The sequence below is a fragment of the Lemur catta genome, chromosome 19 (genome assembly GCF_020740605.2).
Source record: "Lemur catta isolate mLemCat1 chromosome 19, mLemCat1.pri, whole genome shotgun sequence".
Lineage (NCBI taxonomy): Eukaryota > Metazoa > Chordata > Mammalia > Primates > Lemuridae > Lemur > Lemur catta.
Genome location: NC_059146.1, coordinates 27,225,732 through 27,247,630, shown reverse-complemented (window position 1 = coordinate 27,247,630; position 21,899 = coordinate 27,225,732). Strand labels below are relative to the sequence as shown.

The window sequence follows — 21,899 nt, the reverse complement described above, 5'->3', positions numbered from 1 at the left end:
CTTAGTACAGGCTGGCAAGGTATTGTTAACTTTGCAATAACAGACCACTGCATATTTTACAATTTAACATTTTCAACAGTAACACTTTTAAAGTGTCAGATATAGTTACATTGACAAAAATTCTCTTGGTTCTGAATTGATCGTTGTTTGTGATTCTGCATTTCCATGCAGGCTTTGATATGATTGCCTTCTAATTGCTGTAGCATTTCTTTCATTAAACTTGTCAGGTAGAAGCTATGCCAAATTTGAAGGACATCTTTTGTCCACCTTACCCAACATTCTTTCCCTGTCTTATGAAATACCAAGAGAAACTTACTGGAGTTCAGTAATTTTATAAAATGTATTTATTATTGCGGCGGGAGTAACATTTACACGCTCTTTATTGTTGGCAGGAAAATTAGGTCTTTTGGAAAGCAGTATCTGTCAGAATGTATATGATGTGATTGTTCGATCTGGAAATCATAGGATAGGAAATTATGATTATGAAATTAAAACTCTAAAAAGTAGATCACATTGATGTTACTTCATTTTAAATGGAGAGAACAAGTGTTCAACAGGAATTTATGTGAATTGTATTAATTCCTGTAATAACATGAGCCCGATTAAATGTTGGGATAGACATACAATAAAAGGAAAAGAATGTTACGTAGGCTTTGTGAAATCAGATTCTAACCTTCCTAATATAATCAAGTAAAATCTTTGTATATTTCTGGGTTTTTTTGGAGTGTACATGCATAATGTGTGAACAAATATCTTTACTAATTGTGTCTGGCAATGAGTATTTGCTGGCATTTTTCCATTTTATAATTTTATGCATTTTCTTTTCTCAATGAACATAAACTTTTCCAAAGCAGTAACACAATATCCTGAAAATCGCTTCATGTTAGTACATTCTTTTTTTTTTTTTTTTGGAGGGACTGGTTCTTTATTTCAAAAAGACACTTGTCAATATTCAGTATCAAAACAGTTGCACTATTGGCTTTCTCTTTCTCCCAGTCGGCCCCAAAGAGACCACACCAAAGGAGAGTACATTTTAAGCCAATAAGCTACAGGATGTACACTTAACAGACCTCACAGAAACCGCATCAAAAAGTGGGGATTGGGCAGGGGAAAAAACTTTAAAAGATCAGCACACCGCCAGCCCACAAACTGTAGAGAGCTCTCACAGCTAGATGGGGGTGGCCAGGGTGCCCCAAACCCAAAGAAGCAAAGTTTCAAAATAATATAAAATTTGCAAAGTTTCTTACATAAACTATTCAAGATTTCTCCAGCACTGACTGATACAAAGCACAATGAGATGGCACTTTCAGAGAGAGCAGCTTCAGACCCAGAAAAGGGTAATGAGATGAGTTTCATACAGCTAAATCAGTAGCAAAAACATAATTTTCTTTCTTTCAAGGAGGTGGGAGAGCAATTAAGTGGTCAACTTAAAGTAAGGGGCACATGATCCATTCTGTGAGTGGTTAGGAAGGGAACAGGACAAAAATCTGGTCTCACCATCTTAATTTGGTCGCTTCTAATGAAAAAAATAAAATTGTCCAAAGATACCTTAAAGCCAAAAACCTGAACAGCATGTTTTTGTTGGGGTTTTGTTTGTTTGTTTGTTTTTCCTGGCTTACTCCTCCTGGGATCACCTCTCAGGTTTGGCTGGTACTTTGTACAGAGCAATGAGGTTTCCCACGGTGGAGTCTTTCCCTGGGCTCTGTTTGGTTCTCAGTAAAGCAGGCCCATACCTTTTTGCCTCCTCTATAGAGAGGGCGATATGCATTAAGCTGCAAAGTCACCTTCCAAAAGTGAGAAAGGGATTAGATTGCTGCATCAGAGCTGTGGAAGTATTTGGAATGTTTTACAAATGATTGCTACACAACGACAGAAAAGGTAATTACAAAATGTGTACATCACAGCATGCTTTTAAAGAGATTTTGCATTGTGCTTACATTCCCTTAAATGTTCCCAAGGTGCTCAGCCTCTAGCCCAGCTGGAATCTCTGGGAAGAGAGGGAAGAGACAGTTTGGCGAAAAAGACATGATAGGTGGGGTGGAGGATGCAGGGGGACGGCAAAAGGAGAAAGCAGCCTTCCAATTAAAGATCAGCCCGCAGTTTAAAGGTCAGCTTCGGGCAGGCTGGCCTCAGGCGGAGTCAGGGTCAGAGGGAGAAGCTGCGACAGGGCTGGTCTGGGGTGCTCTACATCTCATTCAGGTCAATCAGAGTCTGGTCCAGCATTGTTTGTGTACAGAGGTGCTCCTCTTTGGTACATTTCAGTATATTTTCCAAATCATCAATTGCCTTTTCCAGCTTGGCTACCAGTCTCTCAGCAAACTCAGCACGGGTCTCTGCCTCCTTGAGTTTATCGGTAAGAATCTTTATCTCTTCCTCATATTTGTCTTGTTTTTGAGAATATTTTTCTTCAGCAGCGCTCAGACACTTCAGGTTCTGGTCCATCAGTCTGATCTGCTCATCCATCTCTTGGCAGCGGGACTCTGCCAGCTCAGCTCGCTCCTCTGTGCGTTCCAAGTCTCCTTCAATAGTCACCAACTTAACGAGCCACCTCTTCATACTTCCTGTCTGCCTCTTCTGCAATATGTTTAGCTCCTTTGAGTTGGATTTCCTGGAGTTCCATCTTTTCTTCATCTTTTAAGGCCCGGTTTTCAATCACTTTCATACCTCTCTCACTCTCATCAGCAGCTTTTTCCACTTCCTCCAGTTTTTGCAGGGCAGCGCCCAGGCGCTCCTGAGCATGATCCAGCTTCTCTTCAACTAGCTGGATCGTACTGTTCAAGGAGGCCACCTCAGACTCAGCCTGTTCCCGGGCCGCCTTTCTCCCTCCATTTCCCGCTGGAGGCGCTCGGCTCTCTCCTCTGCATCATCAGCCTGCTGTTGCAGAACCTGGATCTTGCGCTTCACCTCCTGGATGGTGATGATCCCAGCCATGGTACCTACCCTGCTCCTGCTCGCACTCCCGTTCCTGCCTCAGTGAAACATGCGCTGTCACCTACAGAATCCTCCTCAGTACTACTGCAACAAATCATAAGCTTTGGGTGACACATTGATAATAATGCCAAGCTCTTCAACGGTTATACTTGCGTTGAGATGCTGAGCATTTTACTAACTTATCTGAAATTTGGTGTTTCTATGTCTTAGTAGGAATATTAATACTATGAAAACTTTAAACGTAATAAGCGTTTTTACATGAGAATATAGCTTCCCCATTGGCCCTCTTTCCTACCAAACCAGTGGTATCACACAGTGTCTGGAGTAGGGGCTGGAACCTTCCACGCTCCTCATTGCCCCTCCCAAGCCATTCTGCTTTGTCCATCTTTTAAACTCTTAGTTTTAGCCTCACATTGTCAGCTTATGCTAACCATTAGCCTCCTTTCAGTCATCTACTGACCGCTAACCACTCTCATTAATTCCTTGAAGATTGTATCTCCCTGCTTGTTCCGTTTCCAGTAATACTCCTGTCATAATTGGAGGCATTTAGGCTTCAGGAAGTCGTGTCTATACAGTACTTTCGCTTGCGGACTCAGGAAGAGGTAACGACGCCTCTCAATGTAACAGTCCCCATTACTGGCCAGGCGCTCGGGGGCTATGGGATCGGTACCCCTTGGGCATTGCGGGAGGTGTAGTCTCAACAGTTCCCCTTGGCAGGTGTTATTGTGGACGTTTTCCCTGGGCATTCAGAGAAACTTGGACCAAACGCTCAGTGGAACCACGGGCACTGTGGCGCAGGCGGGAAAACGGGGAATTCTGGGAAGTGTAGTCCAGGCGCTCTGGAGTCGCGGGCACTTCCGGTCCCCGGGCGTGGGTTGCTGCGCTGCCTTCCGTGGTAGTTTTGAGATTTTTCCCGTTTGGGGGGGGTCATTCAGAAGGTCTCCGGGTGTGTTTGGGGCTCGCAACGACGCAATTTGAGTAAGGGGGAAAGAAACCTCGGCGGAGAGCGGAGGTGTTTGTTCCTGTCGACGGAACCCTCTTGCGTTTGGAGCTGTTCTCCGGGGGATTCCGGGGTGGGACGGGGGAGTTTGTTGTGACTGGGTCGGGTCGCGTCTGGCCTGTTTGGAGGGTCTCCTGGGCCCTCAGCTCGCCCAGGCTGCCTCCTCCACCCGACTTGTGCGGTCACATCCTTACAGTATAAAGGTGGGGTGTTACTTAATCTTTTCCTTGTTTTTAAAATGAAGATTTTGGAACCATCCTGATAGAATTATTTTGGGAACTGAAAGAGGTGGTAGGAACATAAGCCCCCAGAGCAGTTCCCGTTAGATGGTGAGTGGCGATCTCTTAGTCTCCCACGAGGCGGTCTCAGAGCTCCAGCTACAGTGACCCAGGCCCCTCTCTCTGACCTCTGCAGTACGCTTTATGATCCCAGATGCCTTCTGACCACGGTTTTGTTTTTTTGCTTCTGTTTGTTTGTTTTTAGGAAGGAGAAGGTTGCTTCCATCCTCCACATAGGGAAGGGAGCATTTAACTTTTACCAAAGGCGAGGACAAGGTCAGGGCATTTCGCAGCTCTCCAGGCTGACTTTTCAAAGAGGACTGTACGGAGTGACTTCTTGGTTACTGAAAGCAAAGCTCTACGTAAGTGGTACTTGGCTTTTTTATTTTACAGATATATTAACTTCAACTGAGAATGTGTAATGTGTGTTCTCGGGCATGGATATTGATAATCATCAAGACTTACTTGCTAACTTTATTAAGTGCACTTACGCCACAGGATGGATCTGTGGAAAGGTACTGCTTTTTTCCATTTTAAAGATGAGACGGAGGGAGAGTGAGTTACTTGCCCATAGTCACCCAACTAGTAAGAAGTGGAGCTGGGGTTGGCCTGTAGGGATTCTGGGTTCTGAGCCTGAGTTTGTAATCTCTTGACTACATTTTTATTGAGGCATAGGAACTAGCTGGAATCAAGTGGGCAAAGTAAGTTAGGATTTGATTGAAGGGACTTTGCTAGCAAGGCTAACAGGCCTTGGAATTGTCTAAGAGTTTTATAAAATTGTGCCAACTATTATTATTATTATTTTTTTTTTTTTGGAGACAGAGTCTCAGTCTGTTGCCGGGGCTAGAGTGCCGTGGTGTCAGCTTAGCTCACAGCAACCTCAAACTCCTGGGCTCAAGCGATCCTCCTGCCTCAGCCTCCTGAGTAGCTGGGACTACAGGCATGCGCCACCATACCTGGCTAATTTTTTCTATATATATTTTTAGTTGCCCAGCTAATTTGTTTGTATTTTTAGTAGAGACGGGGTCTCTCTCTTGCTCAGGCTGGTCTCGAACTCCTGAGCTCAAACGATCCACCCTCCTCGGCCTCCCCAGAGTGCTAGAATTACAGGCGTGAGCCACCGTGCCTGGCCTGTGTCAACTATTTTGTTTCACTTATTGCAAATATTTCATGTTTTTGTGGAACGATATCATTGTGGAGTATTCAAAAATTAGAGAAATATGACTAGAACAAATTTTTTAATTACCCATGAATCTGGAATGTAAAGATACCAACTGTTAAGCTTCTGATGTGTTTCCTTTTAGTTTTTGTTTGTGTACATTTATATATTAGGAACATTTTAACAAATTTTTTTTTTTTTTTTTTTGAGACAGAGTCTCACTTTGTTGCCCTGGCTAGAGTGAGTGCCGTGGTGTCAGCCTAGCTCACAGCAACCTCAAACTCCTGGAATTAAGCGATCCTGCTGCCTCAGCCTCCCGAGTAGCTGGGACTACAGGCATGCGCCACCATGCCCGGCTAATTTTTTCTATATATATTTTTAGTTGTCCAGATAATTTTTTTTTTTTATTTCTATTTTTAGTAGAGACGGGGTCTTGCTCAGGCTGGTCTCGAACTCCTGACCTTGAGCGATCCACCCGCCTCGGCCTCCCAGAGGGCTAGGATTACAGGCGTGAGCCACCACGCCCAGCCTTAACGAAACTTTTATACTTTTCTTTTTATCTGTTCAACTATGGAAATTTCCAGATAATGCCAAGAGACCATAAACTAGTGAACTGCCGTATTTTATTATGCTTACCCTTATAATTCCCATTGCTAATATTCTTATGATTCTTTCCTGATATTTTACGCTTGATCTTAGCCAAAAGGCTGAGAAGTGATCCTTCTTGATATTTTAAAACTTTTTATATCATTTCAACGCTATAAAAAAGTTGCAAAAATAGTATAAGAAATTCTCAGAAACCCTTTACCCAAATTTGCCAGTTGTTTACATTTTGCCTGTTTGCTTTGCTGATGCCTGTCATCCAAATACCACCATGAACGTACCAGTAAGCAGAGACAGCTTAATGTAGCTCTTTGCAGCAAGGAAGCCTGCATACAGGGTGATCATGGGGTGTCTTTACATAACATGTTAGATAATATTAGATACAATACTAGAGAATATTATCTATTAAATATTAGATATCTATTAAAAGAGTACTGATATTAATTGTGTTACCTATTAGATAGTGCTAGATAACATATAACATCATGTTTTCTAATCAGGGCTTTCATGTTTAAATTTGTTCTGTTTTTCATTGAAAGTTTTTATAAATGTCCCATACTCTACCCTTCAACCCAACGCTTGTTCGAAGTCCAATTTTATGCATTCTCTTTGGTTGTCACATTTCTATAGTCTTCTTTAATCCGAAAGGATTCCACAGCTTTTGTCCTTTTATGCTTGGTATTTTTGAAGAGTATAGGCAATTTATTTCATAGAAAGATGTTCAGTTGGTGTTTGTCTCACCTATATCACATTTAGGTTCAGATTATGCATAGTTGGTGGGGATGCCACAGAAGTAGTAAGGTATCCTTTTCATTGCAGCATAACAGGGGCCAATTGATGTCGGTTTGTCCCTTCATTAGTGATCTCAACTTTGTTCACCTGGCCAAAGTGGTGTCTTTCAGACTTGTCCACTGTAAAGTGACTTTTTTATTTAAGAGGATAAAAAAGTTTTGGCCAGGAGCAGTAGCTTATGCCTCTAATCCTAACACTTTGAGAGTCTGAGGCAGGAGGATTACTTGAGGCCAGGAGTTTGACACCAGCCTGAGCAATAGCAAGACTTTGTCTCTAAAATAAAAAAATTAACCAGGTGTAATGGCGTGCTTCTGTAGTCTCAGGTACTCAGGAGACTAAAGCAGAACAATCACTGGAACCCAGGAGTCTGAGCTTGCAGTGAGCTATGATGACACCACTGCACTCTATCCCTGGTGAGAAGACCCTGTCTCAAAACAAAAAAATAATACTAATAAAGTTTCTAATGGGGAGATATATTATTAGTGGGCATTCTGCTGTAAAGATGAGCTTCCACTTCTCCCCATTTATTCATTCATTTGTTCAATTATATTTTATCACTTGGACTCAGATTTGAGTCTTGATGAGTTAAATGGCATATAGATTAACAATTATTTTTTCCAACTTTATTCAAGTGCATTTTACATATCATAGCATTTACCCATTTCATGTGTACAATTTATTGAACTTTAGGAATTTTGTGAAGTGGAGTAACCATCACCATAATCCAATTTAGATAATTTTGTCTCCTAATTGGACTCCTTGTGCACATTTACAATTCTCATTCTCACTCCAAACCCCATCAACAAGTAATGTACCTTCTCTCTTTGTTCTGGGCATTTCATATAAATGGAGTCATACCATCTGTGGTGTTTTTTGTTGCTGAGTTCCTTCGTTTCACATGTTTCCAGTCTTCATGCATGTTGTAGCATGACTCAGCCCTTCATTCCTTTTAATAGCTGAATAACGTTCCGTTGTATGGATATGCCACAATTTGTCTATCTGTATACCCATAGGAGGATATTTTAGTTGTTTGCAGTTTGAGTCATTGTGAATAATGCTGCTGTGAGCACTCACGTGCTAATGCACGATACACATCTATGTAGGTGGGCAGCATCCTTGGCCACCCTTTCACGTCTCTTTCTGCCTTCTGTGGTACTTTGCAGGCATGATTCTGACTTCCCAGGAACTGTATAACTCAGGACTGTGCAAATTCCCCAAAGTAGGAGGAAAAATGACAACATTCAAGGTAAGTAAGGCTTGCTTCTCTTGTTACAATTCCATCTCACTACTTTAACTTGTAGTTTGTGCCTTGAGTGTACAGAGGAACCACTGCATAGCTGTCCCACGAAGGTCACCATAAGTTTGTTAGTTTGCCACGTATTAAAAATGGTAGCACCCAGGGTTCAAATTTGAAAGAGGAAGATAATGAACATTATCAAGTACAGTTGGGACTTCATTGCTATGTGTTGGCAATTGGCAAGATTCATTAAAACCTGAATACGTGTAGCCAGAAACGCAACATTTAGATCCCTAGAGGGTTACTCCCAAGTAGACTCTGTGAGTGCATAAAGTAAAAGTACAGGACTTCTCTTTCATTATTTCACTTCTGGTGGAGCTCAAGAAAATCAGTGTGTGTCATTGTGAGGATACAGATAGAATGAGTGGGAAATCTATGCATTGACCTATGTCTTTCAACATTCAGAACACCTTCACACCCATCCCTTCTGCCTGCGCAGTGCTGCCTCTCTCCCAGCAATCATTGGTCATAAGATTGAAATTATGTATGTCGGATGTTGTAGGAGGCAGTGACATTCAAGGATGTGGCTGTGGTCTTCACTGAGGAGGAGCTGGGTCTGCTGGACCCTGCCCAGAGGAAATTGTACCAAGATGTGATGCTGGAGAACTTCAGGAACCTGCTCTCAGTGGGTGAGGACAGGTGCCCTATGTAATGGAACATCGGGTCTCAGGACTGACTTTTTATCCTGGGATGTTTGAGTATGCAGTCGGAATTTAAATTTCTGGTAAATTTTAGCTGGCTTTTACTTAGAATGTGTTGGGATTAAGCATGTATTTTGCATGTTCACAGAGCATCAACCATTCCCACGAGATACATTCCACATCCTAAGGGAAGAAAAGTTTTGGATGATGAAGGCAGCAACCCATAGAGAAGGGAATTTAGGTAAGAACCAAGCAACTGTATGTTATTGTTTCTGACTCTTCTGTCTGTTTACTTCTGTCCATTCTCATTTCCCCTGTCCTGGTCTAAGTTGTCTAACCTCTTTCCCAGCTTGTAACAACTGCCTTCCCAGCTGGTTGCCTTTCTGTTCTCTGCGTAGCAGCCAAAATGATCCTTAGGAAATGCAAGTCAGATTGCCATTGCTGGGCTCAAAAGCCTTTATGACTTCTGATTTTTATTAGTAAAAACTTCTTAATTGCCTTTTAGTGACCTTGTGGTCTGCTCTTTGTCCCTTACTGCCTCTTTGATTACATCTGTCCTCTCCCTCTACCTGTGTCATTTTCGGACACGTTGTCCTTCCTGTTGTTTCCCTGTCCTGATAAGGACACTGTATCACAGCATCGCTTGTTGCTGATTACCAATTACCACAGACTCAGCAGGTGAAACAACAAAAATTTATTATCTTTCTGTTCTTTAGGCTTGAAATCAGACACTTCTCACTGCGAAAATCAAGGTGTTTGTAGGGCTTTGTTTTTTTCTGGATGCTCTTAGGGAGAAGGCTTCACTTTGGTTTACCAATACCTAGGGACTGCTCGTATTCCTTGTTTCTTATTTCCCTTTCTACATCCTCAAAGGCAGCAACTTACTTAACAGATATCTAAATATTCATTAACTTGATGAAAGAGTTAATGGATGAGGGGGGACTTCACTCTCTCCAGGAATCATTGAGATAGCTAATAAGTTATACACAAACTAGACTGAAAAAGAGATACTGCAGAATGTGTTTTTGTGTTCAAATGGCTGCCTATACAATTCCAACTTTCATAAGTTCCTGCATTGTGCTTGCATTTTTATGTGTGAGCAGTTGACCCACATCCCATGGAAATGACTAAGTATGATTTTTATGACCACACTGAACAACATGCCTTCCCTGTAACTTTATTTTTCCTTCATTTTTGAAGTATAGCATTGCTAGGTATAGTATTCTTGCTTGCAAATTTTTTTTCTTTCAGCATTTTGACTACACTATTTCATTCTCTGCTGGCCTAGAAGGTGTCTGCTGAGAAATCTATGCTCTTGCTCTGCTGTGGGTTCCCTTATATATGACTGGATACTTTTCTCTTCTTGTTTTTAGAATTCTCTATTTGTCTTTGATTTCTGACAATTGGACTATAAGGTGCCTTGGAGAAGACTTTTTTGGGTTGTATCCATGTGGGCATCCCTGAGCTTCTTGTATCATAATGTCTAAATTTCTCAGTATAATTGGGAATTTTCCAGCTATTCTTTAGGTTTTCTATGCTTTTGCCTTTCTCTTAACCTTCTTGAACACCAAAAATTTGAATATTAGTCACTTTATGGCATCCAAAAAGTCTCATAGGCTTTCTTCATTTTTTTTTTTTCTTTTTCTTTTGTTCTCTTTTTTGTCTGACTGGGTTATGTTCAAAGACTTTTCTTCAAGTTTTGAAATTGTTTCTTCTGCTTGATCTAGTCCACTATTGAAGCTCTCAATTGTATTTTTTATTTCATTCATTGAATTCTTCAGTTCCAGGTTTTGTGTTTGTTTTTTTTTTATATTTATCTCTGCTGAATATCTCATTCCTATCCTGAATTTCTTGTCTGATTTCTTTGTTTTGTTTGTCTGTGTTCTTGTGTATCTCAGTGAGTTTCTTTAATATTATTTTGAATATTATTTTAATTTTACAGCATTTCATAAATTTTTTTTCATTGGAATCTCTTGTTACAGAATTATTGTGTTCCTTTGGAGGTGTCCTATTTCCCTGCTTTTTTATGTTTATTTCATTCTTAAATTGATAATCTGCACATCTGATGTAATAATCACTTCTTCCAATTTTTTAGATTGGCTTTCATACAGGAAGAATTTTTCCCATAGGAATGTCTTTGGTGTTTGTCAGGTAGGGCACTTTGGCTTTGCATCTGAGTGTATGCAGTAGTACAGTTTCTGTATGATTTCTTTGGCTATGAACTGAGTCATTGGTGTCTATAATTTCCTTGGGGGCTTAGCCTGTGGTTGTTAGTGGAGGATGTGGTGAGGCTCTGCTGGAGTAGGGGATGCCAGGTGGGTCTGTCCTCAATCCCTAGCGGTAGCAGAGTCTGTCCGTGGGCCTTGAGTGGCATGTGTGGCACCAGTGTTGGCAGGTCCAGGCAGTCCACTTCTTGGGCTTCCAGGCAACTTGCTTGGGTGCCAGCAGTGGCAGCTGTGAGCTGGGTGGTGGGTGGGTCATTAAGTTCTTGGGTGGCATTCATGGCCCCAGTGATAGCAGTAATGGTGGTGGGATGGTGGTAGGATCAAGCTCTTAGGCTACATGCACTGGTGTTAGTGGTGGCAGCAGTGGGCTGTGTGGCCCAGTCTACAGGCCCCCAGGTGGCACATGCAGGTGAGTGCCAGCAGTGGTAGTTGCAGCAGACTGGGTGGGCCCATGCTCTGGCCACAAGGAAGAGTTTGTGGATGCCAGTGTGGTAGTTAGTGTGTGCAGTCCCCAAGCCTCCGGATGATGTGTTTGTTTGCCTGCAGCAGATGTTGTGGGCCTATTGTTAGGTCCCTTGATGGTGTGTGGTCTCTCCTAGTGCAACCAATGTGACAGGACAATCCCAGTGTCCCTAGGCAGTGTGCTTAGGGCAGTGGGGGCCATGGTGCCAGGAGGCTTTTCAGTGGTGTGTACAGGTGTAGGCTTTGGAAGAGGGAACAGGGTTATCCCTAGGGCCCCAAATAGTGTGCTACACCAGTGGCAGACAGCCTGGGTTTTTGTCAGATCTCTTGTTTTTGCATGAGGCAACACATGGCACTGGGCAATCCCTAGGCCCCAGGATGGCATGCTTGGGTACTAGGAGAGGTGGCACTGAGCGAAGCAGGCTTGTCCTAAGGCCCACATGGGCATAGGCTGTGGTGGGTGGTGCAGAACATTCCCCAGGCCCCAAGCCTCTAGGGAGCATCCCTCAGTGGCAGAGGCAATAGCAGCAGAACACAGGGAAACTCTTTCCTGAGGGCACACACAAGTATGCTGCAGCCCTGCTGTTGGGGGGCAGGGTTGCTGTTAGTTGGCAGCTGCCCCAGGCAGGCAGATTTCATGATCTTCTGAGTGCATACTTTGGTTCCCTTTGTATGGGGGGCAGCCTCCCCAGTGTGCTGTACCCCCCAACCCTGTTCCCCAGAGTGTAGGACACGCACTGTATGGCCTAGAGTGCTGGGGACTTGCCGTACTGTTGAGTCCAACTGGTGTTGCTCTGTTGCAACCCTCTGGGTAATCATGGGATGATGTCAGTGGGGCTCCAGGGATATGGAGATACAGGGGCTGCTGGATCCCAGGGCAAGATGCAGTCTGGTGGGGGTGGGGCTCTCAAGATAGTGCCATCATGCAGCTGCTTGAATCTCTGAAATTGTGTGGGACCCCGTGTGAGCTCCCTCTCTGGAGCAGTGCCATTGCAGGGACCCCAGGCAATTCACTATACTGTCCTCAGGGGATATGAGGGTTGAGGGTTCTCCCATAGGTAGAATTGCAGGAGTCCATGGTGGGAACGTAAACCACTGGAGAGCTCTCACTTAACCTTCTCTAGCACTGGGGAGCCTCCCTGGGCTGTCAGCCGATGATAGCCAGGACGGCTGCCTTGCTTCACTCTCCTTCCATGCCTCCTGTGTTTCCTGTCACCTCTCTGCTGAATTCCAATGATCTCTCTTAGATGCTATTCGATGTGTTATTATCTACGCACTATTTTGCTTTTTCTTTGTGGAGCCAAGTGCTGGGTTCCTTAGTAAGCCATCTTGAAGCCCTCCTACCCTTAAAGTTCCTTTTGATTCAGATTTTATGAGTTACATAATTTACCATGCAAGGTTTTACACTAGGAAATTAGTGAAATAGAAACAGGTTAACCGTATGTATCATATTATTAATTCTTTAAATACAGTCTTTTATTTCTACCACATATTTCAAATATCAGACTTGGTATGGTTCTAAATTGGTCTCATGCAAACCACAGAATGTGTCGTGCTTGGAAAACACAAACTGCACATTCTCTGTATTCATTAAAGTTTCATGCCATGTTCTAAATGTGAAATCTTGATAACAGCAAACAGAGGGTTCATTTATCTACTCTTTTATTAATAATTTTGTGTCCTTATAGTAGGCAAGGTCCAAACTGAGATGGAGACTGTTCCAGAAGCAGGAGTGCGTGAAGAGTTTTCCTGCCAGCAGATCTGGGAACAAATTGCAAGTGACTTAACCAGGTCTCAAGACTCCATGATAAATAGCTCTCAGTTCTCCAAACAAGGTGATGTCCCCTACCAGACTGAGGCAGGACTATCTCTTATTCACATAGGACAGAAAACTTACCAGCATAAAGAACGTAAACAATTCTTCAGTGATGTTTTTGTCTTTGATCTTCAGCAGCAATTACACTCAAGAAAGAAGTCTCATACATGTAATGAGTGTGGAAAGAGTTTCTGCTACAGATCAGCTCTTCGTATTCATCAGAGAGTCCACATGGGAGAGAAATGCTATAAGTGTGATGTGTGTGGTAAAGAATTCAGTCAGAACTCACATCTGCAAACTCATCAGAAAGTTCACACTGGAGAGAAACCATTCAAATGTGAGCAGTGTGGCAAAGGCTTCAGTCGTAGATCAGGACTTTATGTTCATTGCAGATTGCACAAAGGAGAGAAACCTTATAATTGTGAGAAATGTGGAAAGGCCTTCATTCACGATTCACAGCTTCAGGAACATCAGAGAATCCATATTGGGGAGAAACCATTCAAATGTGATATATGTGGTAAGAGCTTCTGTAGTCGATCAAATCTTAATAGACATTCCATGGTTCACATGCGAGAGAAACCATTCAGATATGATATATGTGATAACATTAATAGCTTTGGCCAGCGATCAGCATTTAATAATCATTGTGTGGTCCACATAGGAGAGAAACCATACAATTGTGAGGAGTGTGGAAAAGGCTTCATTTGTAGGCAAGATCTTTATAAGCATCATATGTACCACACAGGAGAGAAACCATATAATTGTAAAGAATGTGGGAAGAGCTTCAGATGGTCCTCAAGTCTATCGCGACATCAGCGTATCCATACTGGAGAAACACCATTTGAACGTGGGAAGGGATTTTATACGAATTCACGACGCTATTCCCATCACAGAGCCCATAGTGTAGAAAAGTCATACAAATGTAAGAAATGTGGAAAGGGCTACATTAGCAAATTTAATCTTGACTTGCACCAGAGAGTCCACACGGGAGAGAGACCTTATAATTGTAAGGAATGTGGGAAGAGTTTTAGCTGGGCCTCAGGTATTTTGAGACATAAGAGACTCCATAGTGGAGAAAAACCATTCAGATGTGAAGAATGTGGCAAGAGATTTACTGAGAATTCAAAACTTCATTCCCATCAGAGAGTTCACACTGGAGAAAAGCCATACAAATGTGAGGAGTGTGGGAAGGACTTCAGATGGGCCTCAACTCACCTAACGCATCAGAGACTCCACAGCAGAGAGAAACCATTCAAATGTGAGGACTGTGGGAAGAGCTTTGTGCATAGTTCATACCTTAAAGACCAACAAAGAGACCAGAGTGGGGAAAAACCATACAAATGCGAAGACTGTGAGAAAGGTTGTAAGAGGCGCTTGAATCTTGATATGCTTTTATCATTATTTTTAAATGACACATAATTGTACATATTTATGGGGTACACTGATATTTCAGTATCTATATACAGTGTGTAATGATCAAATCAGTATACTTAGCTTATCCATCACCTCAAACATTTATCATTTCTTTGTTTTGGGAACCTTCCAAATTTGCTATTCTAGCTATTTGAAAATAAACACTAAATTGCTGTTAATTATAGTCACCTTACAGTGCTGTAGAATGCTAGAACTTACTCCTCCTAATGAGCTGTACTTTTGTATCCATTAACCAACCTTTGACTATCCTCCCCTCCCCGCCATGCACTCTTCCCTACCTCTAACAGTCACACTATTCTACTCTCTACTGCTATGAAGTCAACATTTTAGCTTTCGCATATGAGTAAGAATATGTAGTATTTATCTTTCTGTGCCTGGCTTATATCACTTAACATAATTTCCTCCAAAGCTCACCTGTGTTACCACAAATGACAGAATTTTGTTATTTTTTATGGCTAAATAGTATTCCATTGTGTATATATGCCACATTTTCTTTACTCATCTGTCGATGGTCACTTAAGTTGATTCCATATTTGGCTATTGTGAATAGTGCTGCAGTAAACATGGCACTGCAGATATCTCTACTATACTGATTTTCTTTCCTTTGGATATATACCCAGTAGTGGGATTGGTAGATCACTTGAATCCAAGGATCTACGTGGGAGAAAAACCATGGAAGTGTGGGGAGTATGGTATATGTTTTGATCAGGTCTCAAGTCTTCAACTTCAGAGTGTCTGCACTGGAGAGAAACCTTAGTAATGTGATGTGTGTGGTAAAGTCTTCACTTTGTTTTAACAGCCATGAGCTCACAGCTCAATTCTATTGAGAGACATCAGTGTATACACAGTGGAGAAACATGATTTGAATATAGGAAGCTGTCTGAGGGGAGAAACATTAAAAGCGAGAAACTTGGTTAGCACTTCAGTTTGAGTTCATATCTTACGGTTTATCACAGAATCCATGCTGGTGATAAATTTCACACAGCCAGGCATAGTGGCATGCACTTGTAGTCCCAGCTACTTGGGAGGCTGAGGTGGGAGGATCACTTAAGCCCAGAATTTCAACACCAGCCTGGGCAATATGGTGAGACCTCATCTCTTAAAAAAAAAAAAAAGAAAAGAAAAGAAAAAAATTAAAAAATTTAGCCATATAGGAGGGAAAACATTTGTTGTTAAGTCAGTGTTTCAGCGATAGCTCACCATAGTCAGTGGTCCTGGGACATATAATGAAGAAAACTTTTATGGGGTGAACTGAGGGTTTCGTTCAGAAATTTGACAGTTAATACGTATAATTCAGGAGACGGGTCTTAAAGAGAATAAGAGTGTTCAGCATTTACAAATCGCTAATGATAATTATGCCAAAATCGATGTCCAGTAGAATGTAAACTCCATGAGGCTAGAGTTTTTGTTTGCTGTCAATCTCTACAACCTTAACATTGCTGCTTGAGAGGTTGAAGTGGGAGCATTGCTTGAGCCCAAAAGTTCAAGACCAGGCTGGGCAACATAGTGAGACCCTGTATCTATTTAATAATAAAAAAAAACAAAACCAAAACTTGTTAAAAATATAAAAGAACATATGAAAACAACTATGAAATAAGTGCCAAGAGAAACTTACTGGAGTTGGTAATTTCATCAAGCGTGTTCATTATTGGTCAAGGGTGACATTTTATATTCTTGGTAATGAAAATGTCTTTTGGACAGTAGTACATGTTAGAATGTTTAATGAGCAACGTTTTGATTTGGAAATCATAAGATAGAAAATTGTGATTATAAGATTAAAACACTGAAAAGTAGAAGACCACCTTGATGATGTCACTCCATTTTAAAGTGGAAAGAACAAGTGTTCAACAGTAGGAATTTGTGTCTATTCTATGATAACATGAAGCCAATTAAATGATGCCATCGATGTGCTATGAAAGAAGAACATAATGGCTTTATGAAATCAAATTGTAACCTTCATAAAATAATCAAGATTTGTATGCGTTTCTGGGTTTTTTTTTAGTGCATATGTACATATTTTGTGAAGGAGTAAACTTACTGATTTTTTTTCTGGCAATGAGTATTTCCTGGCAATTTTCCATTTTATAACTTCATACATTATTTTTTAATTTCTCAATGAACATAAATCTTACCTTAGAAATTATGTGCAATAAAAGTTGAAAAATTGTTAATGCTAATCATTTGCCAGTAATAACAACTAATAAGAATGTTCTACATTATATGACGTAAGTTCAAAATTAAGGAACAGGAATGTGGAAGTCAGTTTTCAAAACAAAAAATCTCTTGTTTGAATACACAGAAAAGTATATGAGTGTGGAAAACTGTCTTTGTAATTAATGTGCATGATTTTCTGCTTCAGGCATAAGTCAGGCAGTGGGCCACTCCTGGAGATAGAGTGTGTATGCATATATTGTAGAGGTAAAAAACAACAAAGATGCTTTAAAGAAAAGGTGTGCATGGGCATGGAACATAGCATGTTAGCAGCAGGCCCTCTAAGGGTATGGAACCAATTAGGACAAAGCAGGTTTGGATGCCGTTCCATACCTAGACATCATGGTGATACTTTAAGTGTATGAGGTTAAAGGGCTTTCTTTAGCAAAGTGTCCAATAAAGGTAGGTTTGATTTTCATAATTAATTTTCTAGACTATCATGTCTCAGGATGCTAGGTACTTATTAAAATCCATGCTGTCTCAATTTGCATAGTGGGTTGGAAGTCCCTAAGACCACTTCTGGGTTCTGTGATTTGCCAAGAAAACTCAGAATATGGTTGTGCTCATGACTACATTACAGTGACAGGATACAAAGAAGAATGAGTAAAGGGAAAAGGCTCATGGGCACTGTCTAGCAGAAACCAAATGCAAACTTGCAAGAATCCTCTCCGCATGGTGTTACATAGAACTCATTTAATTTCCTCAGCATCGAATCGTGGTACTACATGTGAAATGTGTACAATGGAAGCACATTAATGATTCATACCTGAGGTTCTTGTTGGGACTGATCATACAGGTACCAACCTAGCATGTACTAAGATCCAATCTCCAAGAAGGAGAGCAAGTGTTCAGAATAAACCACACTGTACAGTTCAGGCACAGTGAACCAATCTTTCCAGCTATGATATGGTGGCAAACCTCCTAAACCCCATGTTTCCTGGTGCTAACCAAAGGCCGATCTTGCAAGCAGTGCTTTCTAAGGTTAGCAGTCTCAGGCCCGCTATGTCAATTTTCTGTGCTTGTGGTATCAGAAAACTAGGGCCTGCAGCCTTTCCATTTTGTTTTATTCTTCACTGTCACCAGATACCAGAAAATCTCATCTTCAAAGGTAATTTTTTGTAACAGCTCAGCAGATTAAACAAAATATTTGTCTATTATGACAACAAAAGACTCCAGGTAGGACTTAAACATCTGTCCTCCTGTCTATCTTGGGTCATCAAATTGGTCAACAGATGGGTGTTAACACCTGGGACTAGCTGATTTGTGTTTCTTCTTCATATTTCTGTCTCTCAAAGTGCATGAGGCCTTGACTCCCAACAACACTTGAATATTAAATACGTAGCTCTGTACCTAGTACCCTGAGCTTTTGTAGGGTCAATATCCCCTTATCACCATGATCCAGGAGATCCAAAAGTTTTTGAAATGTTAGTGGCAGATAGTGATGTTTGTCACTTTTTTTTTTTTGAGACAGAGTCTCACTCTGTTGCCTGGCCTAGAGTGAGTGTCATGGCATCAGCCTAGCTCACAGCAACCTCAAACTCCTGGACTCAAGCAATCCTTCTGCCTGAGCCTCCCGAGTAGCTGGGACTACAGGCATGCGCCACCATGCCCGGCTAATTTTTTCTATATATATATATTTTTTTTTTTTCCTTTTTTTGTGAGACAGAGTCTCACTTTGTTGCCTGGGCTAGAGTGAGTGCTGTGGCATCAGCCTAGCTCACAGCAACCTCAAACTCCTGGGCTTAAGTGATCCTACTGCCTCAGCCTCCCGAGTAGCTGGGACTATTGGCATGCGCCACCATGCCCGGCTGATTTTTTCTCTATATATTTTTAGTTGTCCAGATAATTTCTTTCTATTTTTAGTAGAGACGGGGTCTCGCTCTTGCTCAGGCTGGTCTCAAACTCCTGAGCTCAAACAATCCACCCGCCTCGGCCTCCCAGAGTGCTAGGATTACAGGCATGAGCCACCGGGCCTGAGCTGTTTGTCACTTTTGGCCAGCCCCAATTGGTGTATCTAAACACAGAAGTTTAGTATTTTAGAGCAAATCCTCTAAATCCTGCCATCTTCTGCATATCCTTACTCTCTTTTTGAGGAGCAGCTTTTGATTTTCCCAGTGGTCTTAGAAAAGACAGAGCACCTAACCACGGGCCACCAAATTGCATGTGAACTGAGCTTTCCATCATAAATTGGGTGTTGTTGGGCCCTGCATAACTCTCAGTTGCATGTGCATATCAAAATTCCATTTGGAAATGGCATATATGAGATTGGGTTTGAGCAGGCCCTGAAGCCACAGGTAAGTGCCCCTGAGGCCCATGGCCCCTACTCCTGCTGCATTATCTTCAGAGTGAGTGAACATGAAGATAAATCATATGAAATTATTGTATCTCAGCAGCAAAAAGAGATGGAATGAATAAAAGTGAACAGCACCCAAGGGACATTGGGGACATCATCAGTTGGACCAATATATGCATTATAGGAGTCCCTGGTGAAAAGAGAAAGGGACAGAGAGCTTATTTAAAGAAACGAGAGCTGAAAACTTCTCAAATTTGAAGAAAGATATTTATCTGTAAATCCAAAAAGCTCAATGAACTTCAAGTAGGATAAATCCAAACAAATCCACACCGACCCCTGCCCGTCTCAGGCAGCCTCCCAGCTCAACCAGCCACAAACAGACGCAGACAGGGACCCCGAGGAAAACGACCTACACCCAGCCACACAGCCCAAGCCAAACCGCAGGGAGGGGCTCCCCAGAAGGGAAGGAGATTGGAAAAAGGCCCCGCTCCGGTGCACCAGACACGGTCCTCCCACCAGCCACCACACCAAATCACACACACACACAAAGAGACACACACGCACAGGTGCACAGGTAGCTCCTGAGGCTGTGGGGTTCAGCACAGCCCACGGAGCTGCAGGCAGTCCAGGCTTCCGAGTCCCTGGGGTGGTAACTTTCTGGGAAACTGACACACACACCCAGGAGGCGGTGGGAGGCAGTGATGGATCCTGTGCGACCCTTGGCTTCTGATGGAGGTTTCTTCAGCCTGCTCGGCCCTCCTCTGCCCCTGGGATCCCAGGACCATCCCCTGAGACGGCTTGAAAGGACGGGCCAGGACCACACCTCGACTCAACAGCTCCCAAACGCCTGAGGGACGCTATCTCCAGGCAACCGCTGAGGCCACTGTGACGTCAGGCGGCGGTGGGTCACCTGATGCGCGCATGCGCAGTGGCAAGCGTGGGCTGAACTCAGGTGAGACCGCGGAGGGGGAAATGGAGGGGCAATGGGTGTGGTGATGGGGCTGGGGTGTCTGGGAGGGGGATAGAGTCTGCACTGGCCCAAGGCCCAGACCCTCGCTGTCCTGTTCTCAAGTCGCCTGGGAGCAGAGCTCTTTCGGTGGGCTCCTGCCGGTGGGCGGGCTTCACAGTGGGAGGTGGGCACTCCCGCTCCGCTTTGGATCTGATTCCGGAAGAGGGGTTATGGACAGGCTTGGCTTCCCGCGGTGGCTGGAAGGAAATCTGGTGTGAGTGGATGGCAGCAATGGACACATGAAGATACCTGCGGCCTCAAGTAAAGGTGTCACCTGAAAACTCACTGACTTATGTATCCAACACCGCCGTTTCTCCTGGGCTGACCAGATACCGCCCTGGCCTCACACCCCAGAAGCTGCTCCTTGTCCCCACTGCTTTTGAGGGAAGGCGAAAACACGGAGCCAGGTAAGCCCCAGGGATAGCCCAGGTGACCACAGGTGGGCCAGACTTGGAACTGAGGTCCCAGAAGGGCAGTGGGTGGAGTGACAGTGCGTTTCAGAAGCAAGATTGGGCTATGCCAACGCTGACAAGGAGGACAGGGCATGCTTCCCAGAGGCACTGAATACCCTGAGACGGCTCAGAGAAAGCAAAGCATACTAGGACACCCTAGGCCCTCTGCTGTAGTCTCTAGGCAGGTTTGGGGAATCCTGCCAGATGATTAAAGAGTTTGCAGAGAAATGGAATCACCCCGACCCTCAATAACTTGAAACACTACCACCAGCACAGCTGCACCCCCTCAATCCCCAGTCCCTCCTTCTCAGTGGAAAAAGCAGCAGGCAAATGCTTCTCCTCCTGATTCCTGGCTTGCCTCGACTCTCCCCACACACTTCCCCAGGAACTCAGGAAGTGTCTATCTCCCTGTTACCTGAGGCCACATTAGAAGAATGAGGACAAATGTTTAGGGAAAGGGAAAGATTTATTAGTTTGCCAGCAAACGAGGAAAATGGCAGACTCCCATCTTAAAGTACCAATTTTCCTAATCATAAGCAGAAATACAGAGCTTTTAAATGGTGGGTTCTCCGCTTCAGGCTATAAACTGATCTGTCACACTTCCAGCGAAGACAATTCCATGATCTCTACCCACCCAGGAGGCCCACCCAGACCTCTGCCTGCCCCGGCCTCCATCCAGAAAGTTCTGAGATATAAGGACACTCCTCTGCCCCTCCCTACCGATGGCCTGAGGCAGGGATGTAGGTTTTAGTTTCCAAAAAGAGTGAGTGAGGTTTTAAAGAGATAGAAAACATTTTTGCCATGTTTCCCCCCACCAGGCCATTTCTTCTGTTACATATTCCCCGCTGTCAATTTTACTCTTTAATATCTGAGAGGAGGGATGATGTAGTCATTGAGCTACTTTCTGTAGAATTGAGGCAATGTTTTAGATGGAAGGTTTATATTTATGTATGTCACTGTAAAGTTTTGGCAGTATAACAACAGATTATCAGGAGAAAAAAGTCATAAATAATAATTATAATGGCAAAATGGATCATGGCCTTGTATATAATGTTGGATATAGGACTGGGTTAGAAAAGAAACATGGGGCTTTTGAGTGTAGAGCTATTGGTTGTACTCTGTAGGTGATCCAGCTATTGTAAATTTAGAAATCATGTATAGAAATATTTGTACTGAATGAGGTTTAGTACAATAAACCCAGTAGTAAGGTGGATTAATAGAAAAGGTAATAGCCTGGGGAAATCCTTACTAAGGAGCTGTCTCTCCATCCTATAGACAAAATAAATACAGAAAGAT

The 21,899-nt window shown here is 42.8% G+C and overlaps 1 protein-coding gene and 1 pseudogene across 4 annotated transcripts; one reads left to right on the top strand and one right to left on the bottom strand.

Annotated features, from left to right (window-relative positions):
- Window positions 1-2,184: 2,184 nt before the first annotated feature.
- On the bottom strand, window positions 2,185-2,931 carry LOC123624004 (annotated as a pseudogene).
- An 880-nt stretch (window positions 2,932-3,811) lies between these two features.
- On the top strand, window positions 3,812-14,663 carry LOC123624003 (zinc finger protein 284-like). Of its 4 annotated transcripts, none has more exons than XM_045531514.1 (6): window positions 3,812-3,826; window positions 4,415-4,571; window positions 7,927-8,009; window positions 8,563-8,689; window positions 8,850-8,942; window positions 13,077-14,663. In XM_045531514.1, exons 3-6 carry the CDS (start codon window positions 7,929-7,931, stop codon window positions 14,621-14,623), a joined length of 1,848 nt encoding a protein of 615 aa, XP_045387470.1. In that variant the 5' UTR covers window positions 3,812-3,826; window positions 4,415-4,571; window positions 7,927-7,928; the 3' UTR covers window positions 14,624-14,663. The 4 variants fall into 4 exon arrangements, with proteins under 4 accessions (XP_045387470.1, XP_045387471.1, XP_045387469.1 ...); XM_045531515.1 differs by lacking the exon at window positions 3,812-3,826 and adding an exon at window positions 3,854-3,909; XM_045531513.1 differs by lacking the exon at window positions 3,812-3,826 and adding an exon at window positions 3,864-4,134.
- The last annotated feature ends 7,236 nt before the right edge of the window (window positions 14,664-21,899 follow it).

What these genes read in the sequence shown, in the direction of transcription:
- LOC123624003 (XM_045531514.1), top strand. Translation starts at nt 7,929, where the DNA reads ATGATTCTGACTTCCCAGGAACTGTATAACTCAGGACTGTGCAAATTC. An exon ending in GAAAAATGACAACATTCAAG is followed by an intron (nt 8,010 to 8,562) that starts GTAAGTAAGGCT and finishes CGGATGTTGTAG; the next exon opens with GAGGCAGTGACATTCAAGGA. An exon ending in CAGGAACCTGCTCTCAGTGG is followed by an intron (nt 8,690 to 8,849) that starts GTGAGGACAGGT and finishes GCATGTTCACAG; the next exon opens with AGCATCAACCATTCCCACGA.